The following is a 20,241-nucleotide window of genomic DNA, read 5'->3' as shown; positions in this document are numbered from 1 at the left end:
TTAGGGACTGAACTCAGGTCATCAGACTTGGTAGCACTTGCTTTTGCCTTTACCTTACCAGCCCTCTCTTTCTCTTTCACTCCTCCCACCTCTCTTTCCCATTTTCTTTCTTAAAGGGCAGTGTTGAGTAGCAATGAGGAAAGTAAGAAACCTTATTTTGTGCAAGATCACAGGGATATTTTTTTTTCACATGCACATTCAGGATGATACAGTCATAGACAGGGACTTTCTCGTTTCTCCATTAATTAAAGATTTTATTTTTTTTATCTTTTATAAAGTACCATTGCCAACTCAAGCAAGTTCCCATCTATTCCTAGTTAGCTAAGTGCTTTTTTATCATGAGTGGGTGTTGGATTTTGTTAAATGCCTTTTGACACCATTTGAGATAATTACCTGGTATTGTCATCATTGAATTAATGTGATATATTTCTTTCCTTATGTTGAACAACTCAAACAGTTCTCAAATAAATCGTACTTGGTTGTGGCACAGAATCTTGTTAATAATCCTTTGAAACTGGTTTGCTGATAATTTTTCATAATTCTGCTTCTGTATTAAGAGACATTGCTAAAGAATAATTGTATGTAATTTTTTGAGTGCCTTTATCAGATTTTGGTATTGGTAATACTGGCCTTGTAGAATGGGAAAGGAAGTGTTCCTGCATTTTCTGTTTTATAATCATTTGGAGGATTTGTGCTTATTTTTTTTTATACCGAGGGACTAAGCCTAAGGCCTCTCACATACTAGCCAAGGACTCTACTGAGCAATGCTCTAGCTCAGTCCTGCTGTTAAATGTTTTCTAGAATTCACCAGTGAAGCCATCTGTTTCTATTGTCTTGTTGATGAGGTTTTGGTTGTTAGTTCAGTCTCGACTTGTTAAACGTCTGATGAGAATGTCTATGTCTTGTGGGTAAACTTCAGCCATTTATCTGTTCCTACAAAGCATCTGTTCTATTATCTGGATTATTGGCAAATAATCACTTAGAGTATTCCACTGCAATATTATTTCTCTAAAGAATCACACTTTCATCTCTGAGTTTAGTCATTTGTGCCTTCTCTTTTTGCTTAGCCACTCTACCTAAGGACAGTTTTCAAGCTGAAGAGATAGTTTACTTGGTAAAGTGTTTGTTATGCAAGTATGTGAACAAAGGTTTTCATTTCTAGCACACACATTAAAAAACAAAAGACAGGTGTGACCCAAGGCACTTGTATACCCAGCCCTGGTAGGCAAAAACAGGAAGATCCCTGGGGCTTGCTGGCATGCCAACCTAGCCTATTTTTTAAATTCTAGGCCAGTAAGATAATGACAGTTGGCATTCCAACATGGGTGGGGAAAGGAAAACCAGGTCCCACCCCAAATTGAAGTACTATGGTCCATGGCTTCTAAGAGAAAGAGAGAATCAGTCTTATGAATGTAAGAGCCCCCAGTAGGTTATCCAATCCCTAGTATTCAGCCCTAAACACTGACATACACACACACACACACACACACACACACACACACACACACACACTATGAGCATCACTAAATTAGCTCTGCAGGTTGTATTTATATATATATATATATATATGTATGTATATATATACTTATGTATATATGTGTGTGTATGCTCTTAGATATATGTGTGTATTTATATTGATCAAAGAGATCATGAATTTTGAGTGGGAGGGAAGGGGTGTGGGAAAAGGTGGAAGAGACAGTAAGGTAGAAATGATGTAAATTCAGTACTCTTATCAAATTCTCAAAATAATAAATAAATGTTAAAATAGTTATAATAATAAGGTAGAGGGCAAGATGGCCTCAACAGGTAAAGACTTGACTTTGAATTCCTCAGCTCACATAATAAAAAGAGAGAATCAACTCCTCTAAATTGTCCTTGGACCTCCTTATGAGGATGAACACACACATACACACATGCATACACACAGAGAGACACATACACACACACAATCGATCAATCAATAAAAATAGAATTGAAATTAGGGTAAAAGATAGTGATTGAGGAGAACACCCAGCATTTGACCTCTGACTTCACACATAAATATGCACATACATACATACATACATACATACATACACATGCATGCACATACATGTGAACACATATACACAAGATAATTTTGATATTTTCAAAGAGCAGTTTAGGGTTTTTTATTTTTTATACTCTCTATTGCATGTCTGCTCTAAACACTATTTTCTAATTCCTCACAGTATTAAGTTGGCCTATTGATTTGGAAATTCTTAATATCAGCATCTCCAAGCGTCAGTGGTCCACCAGCACCTCATCACATCTCCTAGGCTTCATACTGTATTTTCATTTTCATTCACCCCGAGATACTGTGATTTCCTTTATAATTTTGTTTTGACCTGTTGCTTATGACTGTGTTGTTTCATTCTCACAGATCTGTAAATTCTCTTATTTTTTTCTCCATTATTGGTTTCTAACTTCATTCTGTTGCAGTTAGAAAAGTTACTTTGAAGATTTTGAAAGTTTTTTTTAATCTATTGAGAATTGTTTTGTGGCCAAGCATATGTTTTTTTTTTCTGGGTAATATCTCATGTATTCTTGAGAAGAATGTGTACTTTACTTCTGGGGGTTGGAGTATTCTATATATGTCTTTTCTGTTTGGTTTACAATCTTCAATCGTCATTTTCCTTATTCATCTCCTAGCTAGATGCTCTAGATATTATTCAAGATGATATACTGAAATCTCCAGCTACCAGTGTAAAATGGCCTCCCTCAGTTCTATTAATGCTTTCCTCTTGAGCTTGGGCAATCTGCTTTTTTAAAAAAAATTCATATGTTTATAATTATTACATAATTTGATGATTGACTCTTCTCAGTAGATAATTTCTTTGATCTTTTACAAGAGTTGCTGGCTTACAGTCTATTTGGTTGGTCTGCTATTAACAGCGACCCTAGTTTTCATCTGGTTAGTGTTTGCAATGGATCCTGTCCTTTTGCTTTCAACCTACATTGTCTTTCTAGCTAGAGGAGCAAATGCTTGTGTTGTTTTCTCCACTTGCTTGCTAAGCTATGCCTTTTGATTACAGTCTTTGATTATACTGAATTTTATAATTGAGAAAGATGAGCACACTTAAATTTTTTGTTTCCTATGTATCATGCTTTGCTTTTTTCCTCGTTTCCTGCATTACTGCCTTACTCTGTGTTTAAGTGGCTTGTTTATATAAATCAATCTGGATTATTATATCATTTCCTTGTCTGTACACGTATGTGTGTATTTGAAGATAGATTTGCACCTTGGGGCATGCACGTTTTTGACGCCAGTACGCCCCACAGATACCGAAATGTTCATATGTTCAAGTTCCTTATATAAAAAGTTGTACTATTTGACAACTTGATACCTAGGTGTATCTTCCTGTATACTTTAATCATCTCAAGATTATTTGTAATATCTAGTACACTATAAATGCTCAGTATATAGTTTTTTACCCTGTATTGTCTATAGACCAATGCAGCAACAAGAGTATGTACATGTACAATATGGGCAATTGTTTTTAAGTGCTTTTAATCCAAAGTTTGATTGAATCTATAATTGTATAAGTCACAAATATGGAACACTAACTGTTTGACTTATGGTTACCATACAGATTAAATTTAACATTCTAAATTTATAGTGGCATAGCTTGAATCAACAACTTATTTTTTTTTATTTTTATAATGTTATTTTTATTATTGTATAATATTTCATTACATAAAACAAAGTGATGGAAAGAACCAGTTCAGAAAGCTAAAGAGAACAAACGCATGGTTCACATGGTGTGAATAACCAATGCTTATTATAGAAAATTCAGGGGAGCATAAAAATAAGAATTATTTATAACTTAGTATTACAAACAGAGGCACTACTAATACTCTGAGGGTTGTTTTCTCTTCTAGGAATTTGTAAAATCTCTCTTGGGTAGGGGTGGTGGATTTTGTGAGGCAAGGCCTCAGTGTGTACCAGCTGGTCACGAACTCCCACGTACCCCAGACTGGCCTCCAGCTTGTAATCCTTCTGCCTCAGCTTCCCAAGGGCTGGGTTTATAGGCATACGCCACCGCGGCAGGCTCTCGGTTTAAGTTTCACACAGGTGACTTGTAAGGCAGGTATCCTCTGCATGCTGAGATTCAGAAGAAAGTGTTTCCAAGCCCTTCTGGGAGATGGCAATCCACCTCCATATTGCCAGAGAAGTGACCCCTTGTGAAGGGAATCACGGTGGGAGCCAGGGATGCGGAACTGGGAGACAGGAGCCTTAGAAAAATTTTAGGAAAAGAACAACTTATTTTCAACAGTATAAAACGACTGTGCTCGGGCTGGAGAGATGGCTCAGTGGTTAAGAGCACTGGCTGCTCTTCCAGAGGTCCTGAGTTCAATTCCCAGCAACCACATGGTGGCTCACAGCCATCTATAATGAGATCTGGTGCCGTCTTCTGGCCTGCAGGCACACATGGAAGAAATTCTGTATACATAATAAATAAATCTTTGAAAGAAAAAAAACCCACCAATGTGCATAAAATAAAAAGAAATAATTTAAAAAAAGACTGTGCTCCATACATATTTTCCTATCCCCCACTATTTATATTTTTGTCATCACAGATTATATTTATGTGCATTATGTGTTCCCTGACATTTAATTATGTCATTTTTCTTTTTTCTTTCTTTTTCGTGGTTGTTTTTGTTTGTTTGTTTTGGTTTTGGTTATTCAGAAAAGGTTTCTCTGTAGCTTTGGAGCCTGTCCTGGAACTAGCTCTTGTAGACCAGGCTGGCCTCAAACTCACAGAGATCTTCCTGTTATTCCTTTCCTTTCTGCTCCTCCCGAGTACTGGGATTAAAGGGGTGCACCACCACTGCCCAGCTTTTAATTATATCTTGTACATATCAAACGTGATTGGTTTCATATAGAAAATTAACGACCAGAGTTAAGAACTAAAAACACAGCAATGTGAACTTTGCTATTTGTCAATGAAAGTAATTTTACCCAAGGTCTTTATTCTTGATATATCATCAAGGTTCTGTACGGCTCTGTGTCCTTTTGCGTCCACCTGATGCCTTTAGCAGTCCTTGCAGGTTAAATGGAGTGCTAACCAAATCCCTCATTTTCTATTCTCTCTTCACAATGTGTTGATCTCACACTCATTCTTGAAGTAAGGTTTTGCTCCATATAGAATCCCTATTTAACATTTTCCCCAGTGTTCGAAATCACCACTTTGCCTTTTGGCCCCGTGGGGCTTTTATGAGGGCTCTGCTGCAGAGCACGTTTTTGTCCTTGCCAGGCTGCCTCTCCCTTGCTTTTGTGTGTCTTTCTTTTGGCGTGCCTTTCACCCATTTTGTTATAATCTGTATCATCTAGGGCCATTATTTCTTCAAGAACTCATTCTTCCTTTTCTTCTTTTATAACTCTGATAATATCAGTGGTGGTCAGCTTCATGTTGCCACACCAGTTCTCTGGGCTCTGTTTTTTTTTTTAACTTTCATTTCTGCTTTCATTTCATTTCATTTCTTTCCTTTCATTTCTGCTCCTTAATCATCCTCCCATTTTGTTGATTCCCTTTCTGCCTTCTCAGAAATACCATTGAAGCCCTAGAGTAAATTCTCCTATTCTGTTATTGTTTTTCCCCGTGGATTATTATTTTAGTTTTTATTATTGTGGGTTTTTTCCCATTGATTCAAGTATTGTTTCTCTGGTTTGGTTTTGAGTTTTGCCTGTATTGCTATTATTTTATATTTAGCCCATTAAACAATTTTTCAATTTTTCATTTTTAAAGCACATTTGAGCCATTTGTTTAAAAATACTTTTACTACAATTCCAGTGTCCGGGTCTTGTCAGTGACTGTTCACTTGTTTTCGTCCTTTGAATGCATTATATTCACCTTCTTCTTTGTAAGGCTTTGGCTTCTTACTATAAACTGAACATTAGAATATTATGATGCAGTGACTATGCAAATCAGCTTTTTCTTCCCCATAAGATTTGCTGCTTTTTTTTTTTTTATTTTTGAAAACTACGAATGTCCCTTTGTCTAGTGACTTCCTCCAGTTCTTGGTTGAAATTCATTGTATGTAGCTACAGAATTCTCTTTTCCTTAACTATGTCCATCCATTGTCCTGACAGACGTTTCTTGGAGCAACAGAAGCTAAAGTGAAATACCACTTCCCCCTACCTCAGCAGTTTGGCTCTGGGCTGTGCTCCTCCTTCAGGACTTAGCTAGACTTCCACGGAGCCTTTGGAGCAACCTCAAGTGAAAGTTAAGCTCTTAGAGCTTTTTTGAGTTTGTAACTTAGAGAGAGCCTGTTCCAAATGACCTAGGATACATGTGTGATTTGAATGCACCAATTTCAAAACCAAAATTTCAAGCTGACTTATCCTCCATGACCTTAGACTTTTCCTCCGTGACCTTAGACTTTTCCATCTCAGTTCCCATCCCTTGCTCCAGATTTCTGCAGGTGCTTTGTCTGCTTCACAGCGTTCCCAAGGTATACCAACTGCTTTTCCAGCCTTCAGTAAGTTACCCAAACCAGAGGTCAGGACTCTTGTATGGTACTTACTTCAGGTATGCCCTGGCAGGTTAGAAGAGATCTAAATTGGGCTGCAAAATGGCTCAGTGAGTAAAGTGTTTGTTCAAGCGTGGAGACCTGAGTTCGCATCTCCAGGGGGTTAAAAAGTGAGGCACGGCAGTGCACAACAAGAAACCCAGTGGTGGGAAAGGGTGGCATGTGATGGCTAGGTACCCCGAACTCACTGGCCAACCAAACTAGCTCAGTAGACTAGGTTTCGTGAGAGATCCTGTCTCGAAAAGTAAGGTGTACATCAAAACATTAATTTTCAAGGCTTTTTCCCCCTTGCTTTTTGTGGTGGTGTTTGTTTTTGAGAGAGAAACATGAAGTTAGGTGACTAAGAAGGTAAAGGTGTTCTGGGAGGAGTTAAGGGAGGCGGGGAATATTATCAAAATAGCTGCTGTGAAAAAAAAAGTTAATAAAATTTAAAAAAAAACTAAGGTGGAGCTCAATCGAGGAAGCTAGCTGATGTTGAACTTTGGCCTCCAAACACACTCATGGGCTCACACACCCAATTCCCCCCACACAGCCTAAGAAAAACAAAAAGAAGAAAGCTACATAATTTGTGAGTAAGGTGTACTGGACCAGGGCCACACAGAATGAACCCTGGCTTCCTTCTTCAAGAACCCTGCTGTAGCTAGGGAGGGGCAGTCCACAGCCCAGTTAGCGCCCATAAAGCTTCCCGCTGTTTTCAGTTTCTCTGTGTTTGGACTAAGTGTTCTCTTGATTGCTCTGAACTCTGGTTGTCCAGGTTTCTTGCCCAGTCGCTTCTGACAATTTCTGTCTAATCTTTATAATTACATGTTTTCTTTCCTTAATTAACATTTTTGGAGTTGCATATATGAATACTGTATTTACACCATTTCCACTCTATTCTCCCTACTCCAACTAATTTTTTTCCTTGCTCCTTGTTACCTAGTGGGGGCAATTTAACACACTCAACACTTATAAAGTTTCCTTATTTCTTAATGTTGTCAGGTACTGATGATAAATGCTTAGTGCTAAATGGTCATAGGATGTATTTCATTTACTTAAGAAGAAAAATGTACTTTCTGTTTTTCTTTGTCAGTTTCCAAAATAATGATTCACATCCCAAGTATTCTCCAGAACTGATCAGTTGTAGGGTAGACTTGTTGCTGTTGCTTTGGTTCGGTTTTGCTTCTTTTGGTGGTTTGTTTTGGTTTGGTTTGGTTTTAGTTTTGTTTTGTTTTTGTTATCACTACCATTACTAGTGACAATCTGCCAGATTTGTGAGTCAGACATTCTTCATTTATGCTTATACTTTTCATATGACCGTCATGATGTATGATAGTGGTGGGGGGGGGGATGGAAGAATTTTCCTATTGGTTTTTTCAGCGTGTTTACAGACTCCTCTCGCACATTCTTTCCGCAGACATGAAATCGATCATTCCCCCACAGAGCTGTAGCAGTTAGCATTTACAGACAAGGCATTATAGGTTTGAATATACGCTTGGCTAGCTGTTGTTTCTAAGCATTTACAGAGGGCAGAGTGAGAAAAAGTGCTTCCTTATTGGCTATTAGGTATTTAGTTAGTGTTAAGACAAAATGTAATTTCACAAGTATACTTCCAATTTGAATCAACAAATAATTTTAAAATACAAGATTAAAAATAAAGGAAACCTATTCCAGTGCTAGAATCCGGATTCTGCTCTTCCTTTTCCCATAAGAAGCCTGATGTGACCTGTGAAAATGGTTTCCTGTTCTCATGACCCAGAAACCCCTATAAAACCACTCAAATCAAGAACTGCAAATCTTTGTGTTTACTTTAAGAATACCCGTGAAACTTCCCAGGCCATCAAGGGTTTGCAGATCTGAAAAGCAACAAGGGCCAGATCCATTGGTTAGACCTGAGTCCTCGTTGTTCAGTCACCTCTCAATGAATAGACCCACCAGTTGGGAAGCAAGCCTTCAACACCTGAACCTTTTGGGGACATGTCAAAACTATAACACCAACCGCAAATTTAAGAAGCCCAGAATAATGTTCTGAGTGGGTTTTTTTTGCAATTCCTTTTGTTTTTATGGTGTACCCCACTATTATAGCTTGATAACTTGTAATATTCCTTTCTGAATGGTTCTATTATAAACTGGGTAGATATTTAAGCTCACTTCTTTTATCTTAATGCTAGGGACTGGTTTCTTTAAATATATTCAGATAATACTTGTTTTATCATTTGGTTAATTATTAACATAGTTCCAAAGTCAACTCTACCAAAGAACACAAATTTAAAGAACTTTAATTTTTTACATGTTTCCTATCTCCTATACTATCACTCTCACTCTGGATGGCTATTTTTATTTTTATTTATTTATTTATTTATTTAAAATTATTTTTATTTTGTGTGTATGGGTGTTTTGCCTGCATGGATGTCTGCATCAGATCCTCAGGACTGGAATTCCAGTCACTTGTGAGCTGCTGTGTGGGTTCTGGGAACTGAACCCAGGTTCCCTTCAAGAGTAGCCATGCTCTTAGCTATTGAGCCATCTCTCCAGCCCACAGGAGGAACTTTTTTATTTATTTAATGACATGTACTTCCATTTTCCACATGATAAACAGATGTGTATTTGTATGTTAATTCTAGTAGTGCTCAAACTAAACATAAAAGAAGTCTAGTTTATGATTCTTCATCTCATTTTTAGAAAAACGCGAAGTCTGAATATATTTTGTCTCTTTCCCAATTTTCTTGAACACGTAGTTATTCACAACCTGTAAATGCGAGTGTTGCCTATACTTCTTTGATATTCATTTGTTAGGAATATATAACTGAAGTAGGAAATTATAATCTGAAATTGCTAAGATAAAAATATAAAGCATGGTTTTAGGAGAAATTTTCGTAAAACATGTATTTATCCTTATAGTCTCTAGTAATACATTTTGGGGGGGGGGGAGGGTATGGGTGTGTGTGGGTGTGTGCTCATGACTTAGTCCTGACAAGTTCAATAATGTAATTTTTTCCATAAAGTAAGATAAGTGTTTATTTTTAAAAAATTAAGATACTATATGACTTAATCATGCTGTGGGAATGTCCAGTATGGTGTGGGTCATTGAGTAAGTTACTTGCTGTTACTGCTGCTCTTCATCTTTTTCTTTAAGACAGTGTCTCACTAACACAGCCTGCCTGTGTCTCTTAAGTCACAATTCTCATGCCTCTGACTTTCAGTTTTTGAAATGTTAAGATTATAGGCTGTGCCACTATGCTCAGGTACTTCCTGTTGTCCCAAATACTTCTATTAGTTTAAATAAAAGAGATTTATTTAGAGGGAATTTAAAAAGTAAAATCAGTTCTCAATCTTCTGTTTAAGCCTGTTTCCTTGGAGTATATTCCTTTTTTTTTTCTTGTGTTTCATTTATTTATCCATTTCCTTATCAATACTCACCATAGGAACATCCATAAGCCTGATTTTGAACTTAAAATAACTCCTGTGGCACTGCAGTGTTTTAGATTCCTGATGAACAGAAGTTTGTGTTCAATTTCTATATCCTTCCTTCTGATGCTGTCTTTTAACATGAATCATTTTTTTCCGTAGATGCCCAGCTAATTTAAAAAACCAAGCACTGTGCTTGGTGCATGGATTTTGATAGAGGATAAAATCTGAAATGCCAATAGTGGTGTATTAACCATGGTAAAGCCTTGTTGCTCTGTCTCGTCAAGGCTTCTTATGCTAGGACAGGAATCGACAACAGGACACAAAACAGTTGTAAAGAAGCAACTTGGCAAACTTGGTTAATTTCAAAATGCAGTTGAGCATAGCTTGTCTTAGTAGAACTGACAACATGAGAGTCTTATTTTTACATCTAATTTCTGTTCTGATTTTAGCATGAATATGTCTTTATGCCCAAAGGTGTGTTATTCAATCAAAATATTAGTCGTACCAAATTTCTTAGCACAATATCTGATGTATAACAGGTACACAATAACTGTTGAACATCTCTCATCCTGTGTGAGGGATAACATATATTCTACTTTAGAAACCAAACATAGCAGTTGCATTGCACATCGATAATAAACGGGTTTCTTAGTAGCAAACAAATAGGGGCCTAAGGAAATGGCTCATTCAACAAGGCACTTGTCCTGCAAGGCTGACAAACTGAGCTCAGATCCCTAGCACCCACTTAAAAAGACAAGCAGAGCCGGGCGGTGGGAGGCAGAGGCAGGCGGATCTCTGTGAGTTCGAGACCAGCCTGGTCTACAAAAGCTATTTCCAGGACAGGCTCCAAAACCACAGAGAAACCTGTCTTGAAAAAACCAAAAAAAAAAAAAAAAAAAAGACAAGCAGAAAACATACCTGTAATTCCACTGCCGTGGAGACAGAGCAGGAAAGATACCTGGAGGTTGCTGGCCAGCCAGTCCAGACAATAAATAAGTTTCAGGTTCAGTTAAAGAACCTGTCTCAAAAGATAAGGTGGAGAGCAATATAGGAAAATACTCAACATCAACTTCTGGCCCTCTATGCATGCATATATTATACACAAAAACAAAGAATAATAATAGAGACCTCCTTTTAACATTTGATTGTGTACGCATGTGTGCACACCACAGCTCACATGTAGAAATCAGAGGACAGTTTGTGAGAGTTGTCTCTTCACACCATGTTGAGGCCTAGGAGACTGAATTCAGATTGTCAAGCTCAGCAGCAATCACCATTGCCCAAAGAGCCATTTCACCAGCACAAATCCTGAGATATTTAATCTCAATTTACTTCCCTTTTCCTTCATCATAAGCCATGTGTATCTAGAAGGAGTATCATACACACTAAATGTAAATTTTTGTAGGAGAAATGCTATTCAACAAAAAACAGTATTTGTTCAGATTACTTTTAGTAGAAATTAAGTTTTATTTTGGACATGGTTTCTACCAATAATGAATGATTTCCATAGTTACCTGGCACACACCTACAACCCCAACCTTTGAGAGCCCCTCAAGAGCCCAATGGAGAATGACCAGAGGTTCAAGGCAAGTTTCAGTTGTATACTGAGTTAGTAGTCCAACCTGGACTACATGAGACTCTATAAAAATACAAATGATACCTGTATGCTACTCTGTTGCTGTGATAAAACACTAATCAAAAGCAACTTGGGGGACAAAGGGATTTATTTGATGTACGTGTGTGAGAGTCCATCATGGTGGGAATCTAAAGGCAGGAACTCAAGACAGGAACCAGAAGGCAGGAGCTAAAGGAGGCAGGAGCTGAAGGAGAGGCCATAAAGGAACGCTGCTTATTGACTCGCTTCCTTTGGCTTGCTAAACTGTCTTACAGCCCAGGAATTCAACTGCCTACAGTTATGGTAATTTCTCACAGACATGGCTGCAGAACAGCCTAATCTGGACAGTCCCCAACTTGAGATGCTCTCAGCTGACTCTGGGCTATATCAAATTGACAGTTGAAGCTACTGACACAAAGAAATGGATGAATATTACTATATTGCTGTTGTAATGAATTTGATTTCACTTTGGTTGAATTACATACAATAAAAGGAACATGTTTATTCAAGAGTATTTGGGAAATGGAGAAATTGTTACAAATCTTCACAATTCCAACAAATGAGAAAACTGCATCACTCATAATTTTGGAGGAAAATTTATTTAGAAAGCAAATTTAATTTTTTCTGAATGTTTTTCAAAACTTTTGCACATTTTAAATTTTTTTATTTTATGTATATGGTTGTTTTGCCTGCACGTATGTTGTTACACCACACATGTTCCTAGTGCTTGCATAGGTCAGAAGAGGGTGCTGAATCCCCTGAGACTGGGGTTATGGACTGTTGTAAACCATTATGTGAGTACTGGGAATTGAACCTAGGTCCTCTGCAAGAACAAGTGCTCTTAACCACTGAGCCATCACTCCAGACTCCTCTTTCCTTACTTCAATAAGAATTACCTTTTGGATACTCAATTTTCATCTTAAAGCTGCTGAACTCTTCCGCTTTAATCTGTACTGTAATGAATGTCTCGGTTTAGCTAGTCTATGGGCCCATTGTGCTTGTCCCATTGTGCTTTCGACAGGTCAAGAAAGTTCAAGTGCTGGTTCCAGAGGAAAGTCCAGAAGAGTAGCAAGTGACAGATGGGAGAGTCAGCTGTGGAGAGACAAGAAGTGCAGCTTGAGAGACCACCTATACTACAGTCGTGTTTATCCTGAAAGTATTCCGCGGAAATTTATTTCCGAGCATGGGAAGTTTCTCGCCCAGCAGTTTAATACTCAACCTGCAAAGTATGTACCCTCAGAAGGAAACCCCCCCAAACTCAGTGAATTTCCCAGTGCTCGAAGCCTTGGCCATTTTGAAGTAACCATCCTAGGTAGGTGAACTGCTTTTCTCTTATTCTTGAATACTATTAATTTAATGTATTGACTTTATTTATCTCTGTGTTTGTGTAAAATTTAATGTATTTATTAAATATAGTTAGAAGTTAGACTTAAAATATATAAGCACCCTCTGCCAGACACAAGTCCAAGGGGGGATTTCTCTTTGGCTCAAACTAAATGAGGGAAGCACTAATTATGAAATTAAGATCAGATTGGTTGGCGTCTCAACACCGGTAAGTCTTTAAAAATTTTGGGGGTGATGAGAATGGGAACTAAGGGAGCTTTCCTTTAACTCCTGTTTGTTGATCTTGGTCCTAACTTTTACCAGTGCTGTTTTCACCATTATTCCCTTCTGTCCATTTCTTCCTGTTTCCTCTAATGTAAATATTCGTGCATGTAGTACAAGGTATAAATATCCATGGATAATGAAAGCTCTGACTTTCAGATGGTTTTCTCTTGATAATGGTGCTTGATCTCATCAGGTACACTACCAAACTTTGTTCCATATCTAGAAAATAAAACTTAGGCCAAGATTTCCCATAAGTCACATAAAATAACCACAGAAACAAAGAGCCATAAAGAAACACAGAGACTGAATGTTTTTTTTAACATGCTACAGACTGAAGCAGATTGACTGTACTTCTCATCTGACTCATATGTAATTGTCACTTTTTATTAGCTTTGCCTATGAGTCAGCTAAAAGCAAGGTAGAAGGAACACAAATTTGTCCTTCTGCTCACCAGATCGGATCAATATTAGAACTGTGCTATTTTTATATAAATGTTATCTTACCTGTTTTCAAGGGTGGTTTAGAGATGAAACATGAGGCATTTATGAATTTTAAAGGAAGGATAGAATGTAGTTGTTACTCGATCCATAAAGATAACCAATTTACTACCATTTGGCAGTAATTTTCCCTGAGCTTTCTGGAATGGAGAAAGAACATTCTTTTATTTATTTGATTGCCTATTCAATTCAGAGCTAAAGAAAAATTATATGGCTTCAAGTCTCGCATTCAAGTTGAGCAGAAAGCAGGCCATGATTAAAAATCAGATTTCCTGAGTCTCTTAACCACTTTCATTTCAGAGAAAACAAGTATTCAATATTAGAATAATATTTTTTAATTCAAACAAAATTTAAGTCTAAATATACCATGTAAAGTTATTATTAACACAGTTACAAATGAGCTTTTATGTTCAACTAGTTTTGATTTGCAAAGCAATGAAAATATATGAGATACTTTATTCCTACCTTAAGTTTATAACATACATAGTCACCTATAACAGTGAGGCATATCTAAATAAATCTCACAAATGAGTATATTATATCATGTTATAACCCATAAATTCTGCTCTTTAATGCTTTAACTTAATACAGAGATAAAGTGTATAGAGCTAAGGTATGGTAAAGGGTCTTTTGATTGTCAGGCAACCTTGGTGAGAAGGTACAGCTTATCAAAATCAATTTGAGTTTCGTTCCCTGTGGGTAAACAGGTTTTTACAGGTCTTAAACTATTAGACACACATTATGATCAAACCAGGAAACTGAAACTAGCAAAATATGCTAATCTACTAAACATTTAACAATGTGTGATCTTTCACTCACAGGTTTGAACCATGAGATTGCAATTGATGTTGCGTTCCTACCTATGTACTCTCCAGAGGATGTGAGGACATCTCAAATAGACACGTTCTTGACCTGCATGAATCACAGTTGTGTGTACCCACCAGAAGCACCTGGCCGTGAAAAACTGCCAGATCCCAAGGCAGTTGCAGGTAACTGTTCTTTTTGTTCAGAAAAGAAAAACACTATAAAGAATCGTCACCTTTTCTCAATTGTTATTATTTAAACTACTGTAGCCTTAACTCATTTGCTAAGTGTACCCCCTAAGACTTAAATGTGACTGTGTCTTTTAAATAAATTAAATAGCTTGTTTCCATTTCAGTGAGCCATAAAGAACCCTTCTATGGTTATAATTACTTCATCAGACTGACAGGGTATGTCCATGAATTAGTGTAAATCTTTCCTTTTGTCCTTTATACTTTTGCTGTATAATTGCCTCAAATTATAATATGCTAGCAATTCTACAGAATAATTGTTTTCTCATAAATGTTTGGTTATTCAAGTGCTATTTATTCATTCTGCTCCTTCAGGACAGCTAAGACTATATGTGAGCCCAATAGTGAAACTCTAGCTACTTATGCTTCTTCCTACAATATCAAGTTCTCCATTCTGTGCTTAAAAACTTAACTCTGCAATGATGGTTGTTTATTCTGTTGTAGTTTCTGTTTCCTGAGCAAGTGGTAAAGCTTCTAGTCATTTTCATTGAGTGCAACAGGATAATACAGTTGAGAGAGCATTTAAGAATGCCATTTATTGCAAGTTTCTGGTGGGTTCCTCCAAACTGATGAAACTCTGGAAGCTCTGTTGATTTGGAGCATATCTTATTAAGTCTTCTTGATGATGTCACTTGGCATGCCTGCTTGTACAAACTGAGTTTCAGTATCTAAATTTATGAGATTCAAGATTTTTTCCTATTTTAGAGATGATTAATTAATTTGTAATATAATTTCCTATATTACAACCCCTTGGGCTTTCAGTAGTCTTAAATCCCCTAACTAGTGAAAATATTTCTGTATTCATATTTTCCCTTCGTGTCATATCTACCCTGTCACATACTTTCTGGTGTATGCATATACAATTATTGATATACAATTGTAGGTCAGAGTTCTCACTTATCTGCTCATGACTAGTGCCAGTATCCTCCCAGCCATCATTAGCTTGGTCACATGAAAAGTGCCTGGTACCAGTCTGCTAGGTAGTTAATATTTGGACATGAAGGACACAGATCACTAGAGGAGAAAAAAAGCAAAGTGATTCATTGTGAGTGAGATATCACTTTTTTTATGGCACAGCAGTAAAAATGATAGTGTTGGTGTCGTTCTGTGTTGAACAATGTGCCTGGCCTTTCAACTAACTAATGCTCATAGAGCGCTTGACACAGTGAATACTGCTACCCCCTATTTAAGGGTGACTACACTGGAACTCAGTGTCTCACCAACATGAATTACAGAGCTAGGATTAGAATCTGAAAGTTTGCCTAATTCCAAACTTTCCCATTCCTTTCCCACTTCTGATGTAAGAGATCAAATAGGCTTTGTCATCTAAAGCAGTGGCTCATGGGATAACACTGTTGTCATCTATTTTAGGGGGGAACAGGTTTTGAGACAGGGTTTCTCTGTAGCTTTAGAGCCTGTCCTGGAACTAGCTCTTGTAGACCAGGCTGGTCTCAAACTCACAGAGATCCACCTGCCTCTGCCTCCTGAGTGCTGGGATTAAAGGCATGTGCCACCATCGCCCGGCCTCATTGTTGTCATCTTGTAAACACTACCCTTTTTCCATCGCCCGGCCTCATTGTTGTCATCTTGTAAACACTACCCTTTTTTTAATCACAAAGGCTATACACAGTAATAATTTAAAATTTCTAACAGTTGCAGAAAAATCCTATTTAAAAGTGAAAGTTCCCCTTGTCTTCCCATGTCTATTCTTTCTCACTTGTTTGCCATGTTTACTGATTAAATTTTTCCATCAAATAAATGCACATAAGTTGAATTCTATAGACATAGTTTTTTTATTGAGCGCTACATTTTTTTCTGCTCCCCTTCCTGCATATCCCCTCCCCCTTTAGCCATCCCCCAAGGTCCCCATGCTCCCAATTTACTCAGGAAATCTTGTCTTTTTCTACTTTCCATGTAGATTAGATCTATGTAAGTCTTTCTTAGTGTCTGCATTGTTGTCTGAGTTCTCTGGGATTGTGGTTTGTAAGCTGGTTTTCTTTGCTTTATGTTTAAAAACCACCTATAAGTAAGTAGATATGATAATTGTCTTTCTGGGTCTGGGTTACCTCACTCAAAATCATGTTTTCTAGCTCCATCCATTTTCCTGCAAAATTCAAAATGTCATTTTTTCCTGCTGTGTAGTACTCCATGTGTAAATATACCACATTTTTCTTATCCACTCTTTGGTTGAAGGGCATTTAGATTGTTTCCAGATTCTGGCTATGACAAACAATGCTGTTATGAACATAGTTGAGCACATGTCCTTGTGGCACGATTGACAATCCTTTGGATATACACCAAAAAGTGGTATTACTGGGTCTTGAGGAAGGTTGTTCCCTAATTTTCTGAGAAATCGACACACTGACATTGTACCAAGCTTGCATTCCCACCAGCTTGCATTCCCACCAGCAATGCAGGAGTGTTCCCCACAACCTCTCCAGCATAAGTTGTCATCCGTGTTTTTGATTTTGGTCATTCTTATAGGTGTAAGATGAAATCTCAGAGTTGTTTTGATTTGCATTTCTCTGATGACTAAGAATGTTGAGTATTTCCTTAAGTGTCTTTCAGCCATTTTAGATTCCTCTGTTGAGAATTCTCTGTTTGGGTCTATACTCCATTTTTTATTGGATAAATTTGTTCTTTTGATGACCAATTTCTCGAGTTCTTTGTATATTTTGGAGATCAGACCTCTGTCTGATGTGGGGTTAGTGAAGATCTTTTCCCATTCTGTAGGCTGTCGTTTTGTCTTGTTGACCGTGTCCTTTGCTTTACAGAAGCTTTTCAGTTTCAGGAGGTCTCATTTATTAATTGTTTCTTTCATTGTCTGTGCTGTTGGTGTTATATTTAGGAAGTGCTCTCCTGTGCCAATGAGTTCAAGTGTATTTCCCACTTTCTCTTCTATAAGGTTCAATGTGGCTGGCTTTATGTTGAGGTCTTTGATCCATTTGGACCTGAGTTTTGTGCATGGTTATAGATGGGGTCTATTTTCATTCTTCTTCATTTTGATATCCAGTTATGGCAGCACCATTTGTTAAATATGCTTTCTTTTTTCCATTTGCTATTTTTTGCTTCTTTGTCAGAAATCGGGTGTTCAGAGTTATGTGGATTAATATTTGGGTCTTCTATTCAGTTCTGTCTGTTATTATGCCAATACCAGACTGTTTTCAGTACTGTAGCTCTGTAGTAGAGTTTGAAGTCAGAGATTGTGATGCCTCTAGAAGTTCCTTTATTGTATAGGATTGTTTTGGATATCCTGGGTTTTTTGCTTTTCCATATGAAGTTTAATACTATTCTTTCGAGGTCTGTGAAGAATTTTGCTGAGTTTTTGATGGGCATTGCATTGAATTTGTAAATTGCTTTTGGTAAGATTGCCATTTTTACTATGTTAATTCTGCCTACCCAAGAGCATGGGAGATCTTTCCACTTGATGGTGTCTTTTTCAATTTCTTTCTTCAAAGATTTAAAGTTCTTGTTATACAAGTCTTCCATAGAGTTACTCTGAAATAAATTTATTCTAATTGTAGATATTGTGAAGGGTGATGTTTCTCTGATTTCTTTCTCAGCCCTTTTATCATCTGTGTAGGAGGGCTACTGACTTTTTTGAATTAAGCTTGTATCCTGTTACATTACTGAAAATGTTTATGAGTCATAAGGAAGTTCCTTGATAGAATTTTTGGGGTTGCTTATGTAAACTATCATATCATCAGCAAATAATGAGAGTTTGAGTTCTTCTTTTCTGGTTTGTATCCCCTTGATCTCCTTTTGGTGTCTTATTGCTCTAGCTAGGATCTCAAGAACTATATTGAATAGATATGGAGAGAGTGGACAACCTTGTCTTGTTCCTGATTTTAGTGGGATCACTGGGAGTTTCTCTTCATTTAGTTTGATGTTAGCTGCTGGCTTGCTGTATATTGCCTTTATTATGTTTAGGTATGTTCCTTGTATCCCTGTTCTCCTCAAGACCTTTATCATGAAGGGATGTTGTATTTTGGAATTCTATAGACACAGTTTTTTAATCAGCTCCCCCAAAGTACACCTTGGAAATTTTTCATGCCTTTATAATAAGCAAGAGCTACCACATTCTACTCAGGAACAACAAAATATTCTACAGTGTGACCAAATCAAAATTTGCTTTAATGGGCCCCCATTGAAGAGTGTTTAAGCCAGGCGGTGGTGGCGCACGCCTTTAATCCCAGCACTCGGGAGGCAGAGGCAGGCGGATCTTTGTGAGTTCGAGGCCAGCCTGGACTATAAGAGCTAGTTCCAGAACAGGAGCCAAAAGCTACGGAGAAACCCTGTCTCGAAAATCAAAAAAAAAAAAAAAGTGTTTAAGATTGGTTCCAGCTAGACCAGGCATGTTATGTATAAATAAGTCACTTAATTATTTGCTTATTTTTGTCTTTTCTAAAAATTTCACTGCTAGCATCTTTTACATTTTCCTACAAATATTATTTCTCTTTGTTTTCAAGACAGGGTTTCTCTGTGTAGCTTTGGAGCCTGTCCTGGCACTGTAGACCAGGCTGGCCTCAAACTCACAGAGATCTGCCTGCCTCTGCCTCCTGAGTGCTGGGATTAAAGGTGTGCGCCACTACCACCCAGCAAATATTATTCATGTTATTATTAACTTGTGGCCTGTTTTTTCACATTGAAAAAATACCTTTCATTGTATATTAAAAATACTTTTACCCAGTTTGACAATTATTGAAAGGAAGGTATCAGTCATAACATCAATGTCTATGCTTCTGCTGCTTTAAAAAAAAAGAAGAAAATAAAAAAAGATAGCTAATCTTCAAACTTCTTTAAAAATCTAAGATGTTTGTCTGTGACCTTGAAAATATGTAGATTTGCTTTACTCTGTAAAAAAGAAAAGGAAACAGAAAAGTAAATATTCTAGGAAATGCATGTAAGAATATTATTGGCTGCACCTATTGATAGATGTGCTTTCTGTCTGGAGAAATTTCATAAATGCATGTGATGAACTACAAAGAAGATTAGAGCCACCATTAATATTGTAAGAAAAAGATCATCAGTTTATGTGATTATAAATCCAAGTAAATATTTAACTATTTTACAATGCTTACCATCTGTTTTTCACTTTTAGGTGATATTGTAAAAGAAGCAGCTGAACTGGATAGAGTCCACGTCATCTGTGTCTTGGATATCTGTAATTTGGGTAACAATAAAGGGGAGGTCTTTTTGCATAAGATTTATACTCCTGAATAGGCTTCTTAAAGATTAGCACACAAAATAATTATAGGGTATATATAGAATGCTGCTTTAAAGAGAATCTATTCTTTTCTTGGTATTTTCATCAGAATATTCCAAGAACTCTAAAGTTAAGTGGTTTTCAGTTCATCTTGTATTTGACATTCTCACTTCATTATTAGATTCATTATTGAAAAACCATCAAGACAATTTTCTGTCAGAAGTTTCTTCAGTGGCAGTGCTGTGTGACTACTTGTAACAATTTATGTTATACTGTTCCTTCTGCAAAGTGTATTTTTGTTCCAACATCTCGCTACAATGC

General features: G+C 37.1%; 1 protein-coding gene across 2 annotated transcripts in view; it reads left to right on the top strand.

The window, feature by feature from the left end:
* The window catches only part of LOC121436949 (RPA-related protein RADX-like), an 80,454-nt gene extending 60,517 nt beyond the window's left edge, over positions 1–19,937 (top strand). The window contains exons 12-14 of one of the 2 annotated variants that reach the window (XM_041636863.1): positions 12,585–12,869; positions 14,484–14,651; positions 19,816–19,937. In XM_041636863.1, the coding sequence (XP_041492797.1) occupies positions 12,585–12,869; positions 14,484–14,651; positions 19,816–19,937 (575 nt within the window). Of the gene's footprint in view, positions 1–12,578; positions 12,870–14,483; positions 14,652–19,815 lie in introns of both variants that reach the window. The other variant, XM_041636862.1, reaches the window with a different exon arrangement.
* The last annotated feature ends 304 nt before the right edge of the window (positions 19,938–20,241 follow it).

Source organism: Microtus oregoni, unplaced genomic scaffold (assembly GCF_018167655.1).
Source record: "Microtus oregoni isolate MIOR12 unplaced genomic scaffold, Mior012 000050F_010, whole genome shotgun sequence".
Classification (NCBI taxonomy): domain Eukaryota; kingdom Metazoa; phylum Chordata; class Mammalia; order Rodentia; family Cricetidae; genus Microtus; species Microtus oregoni.
The sequence above is the reverse complement of the archived record's forward strand: the minus strand, read 5'-3'. Positions and strand labels throughout refer to the sequence as shown.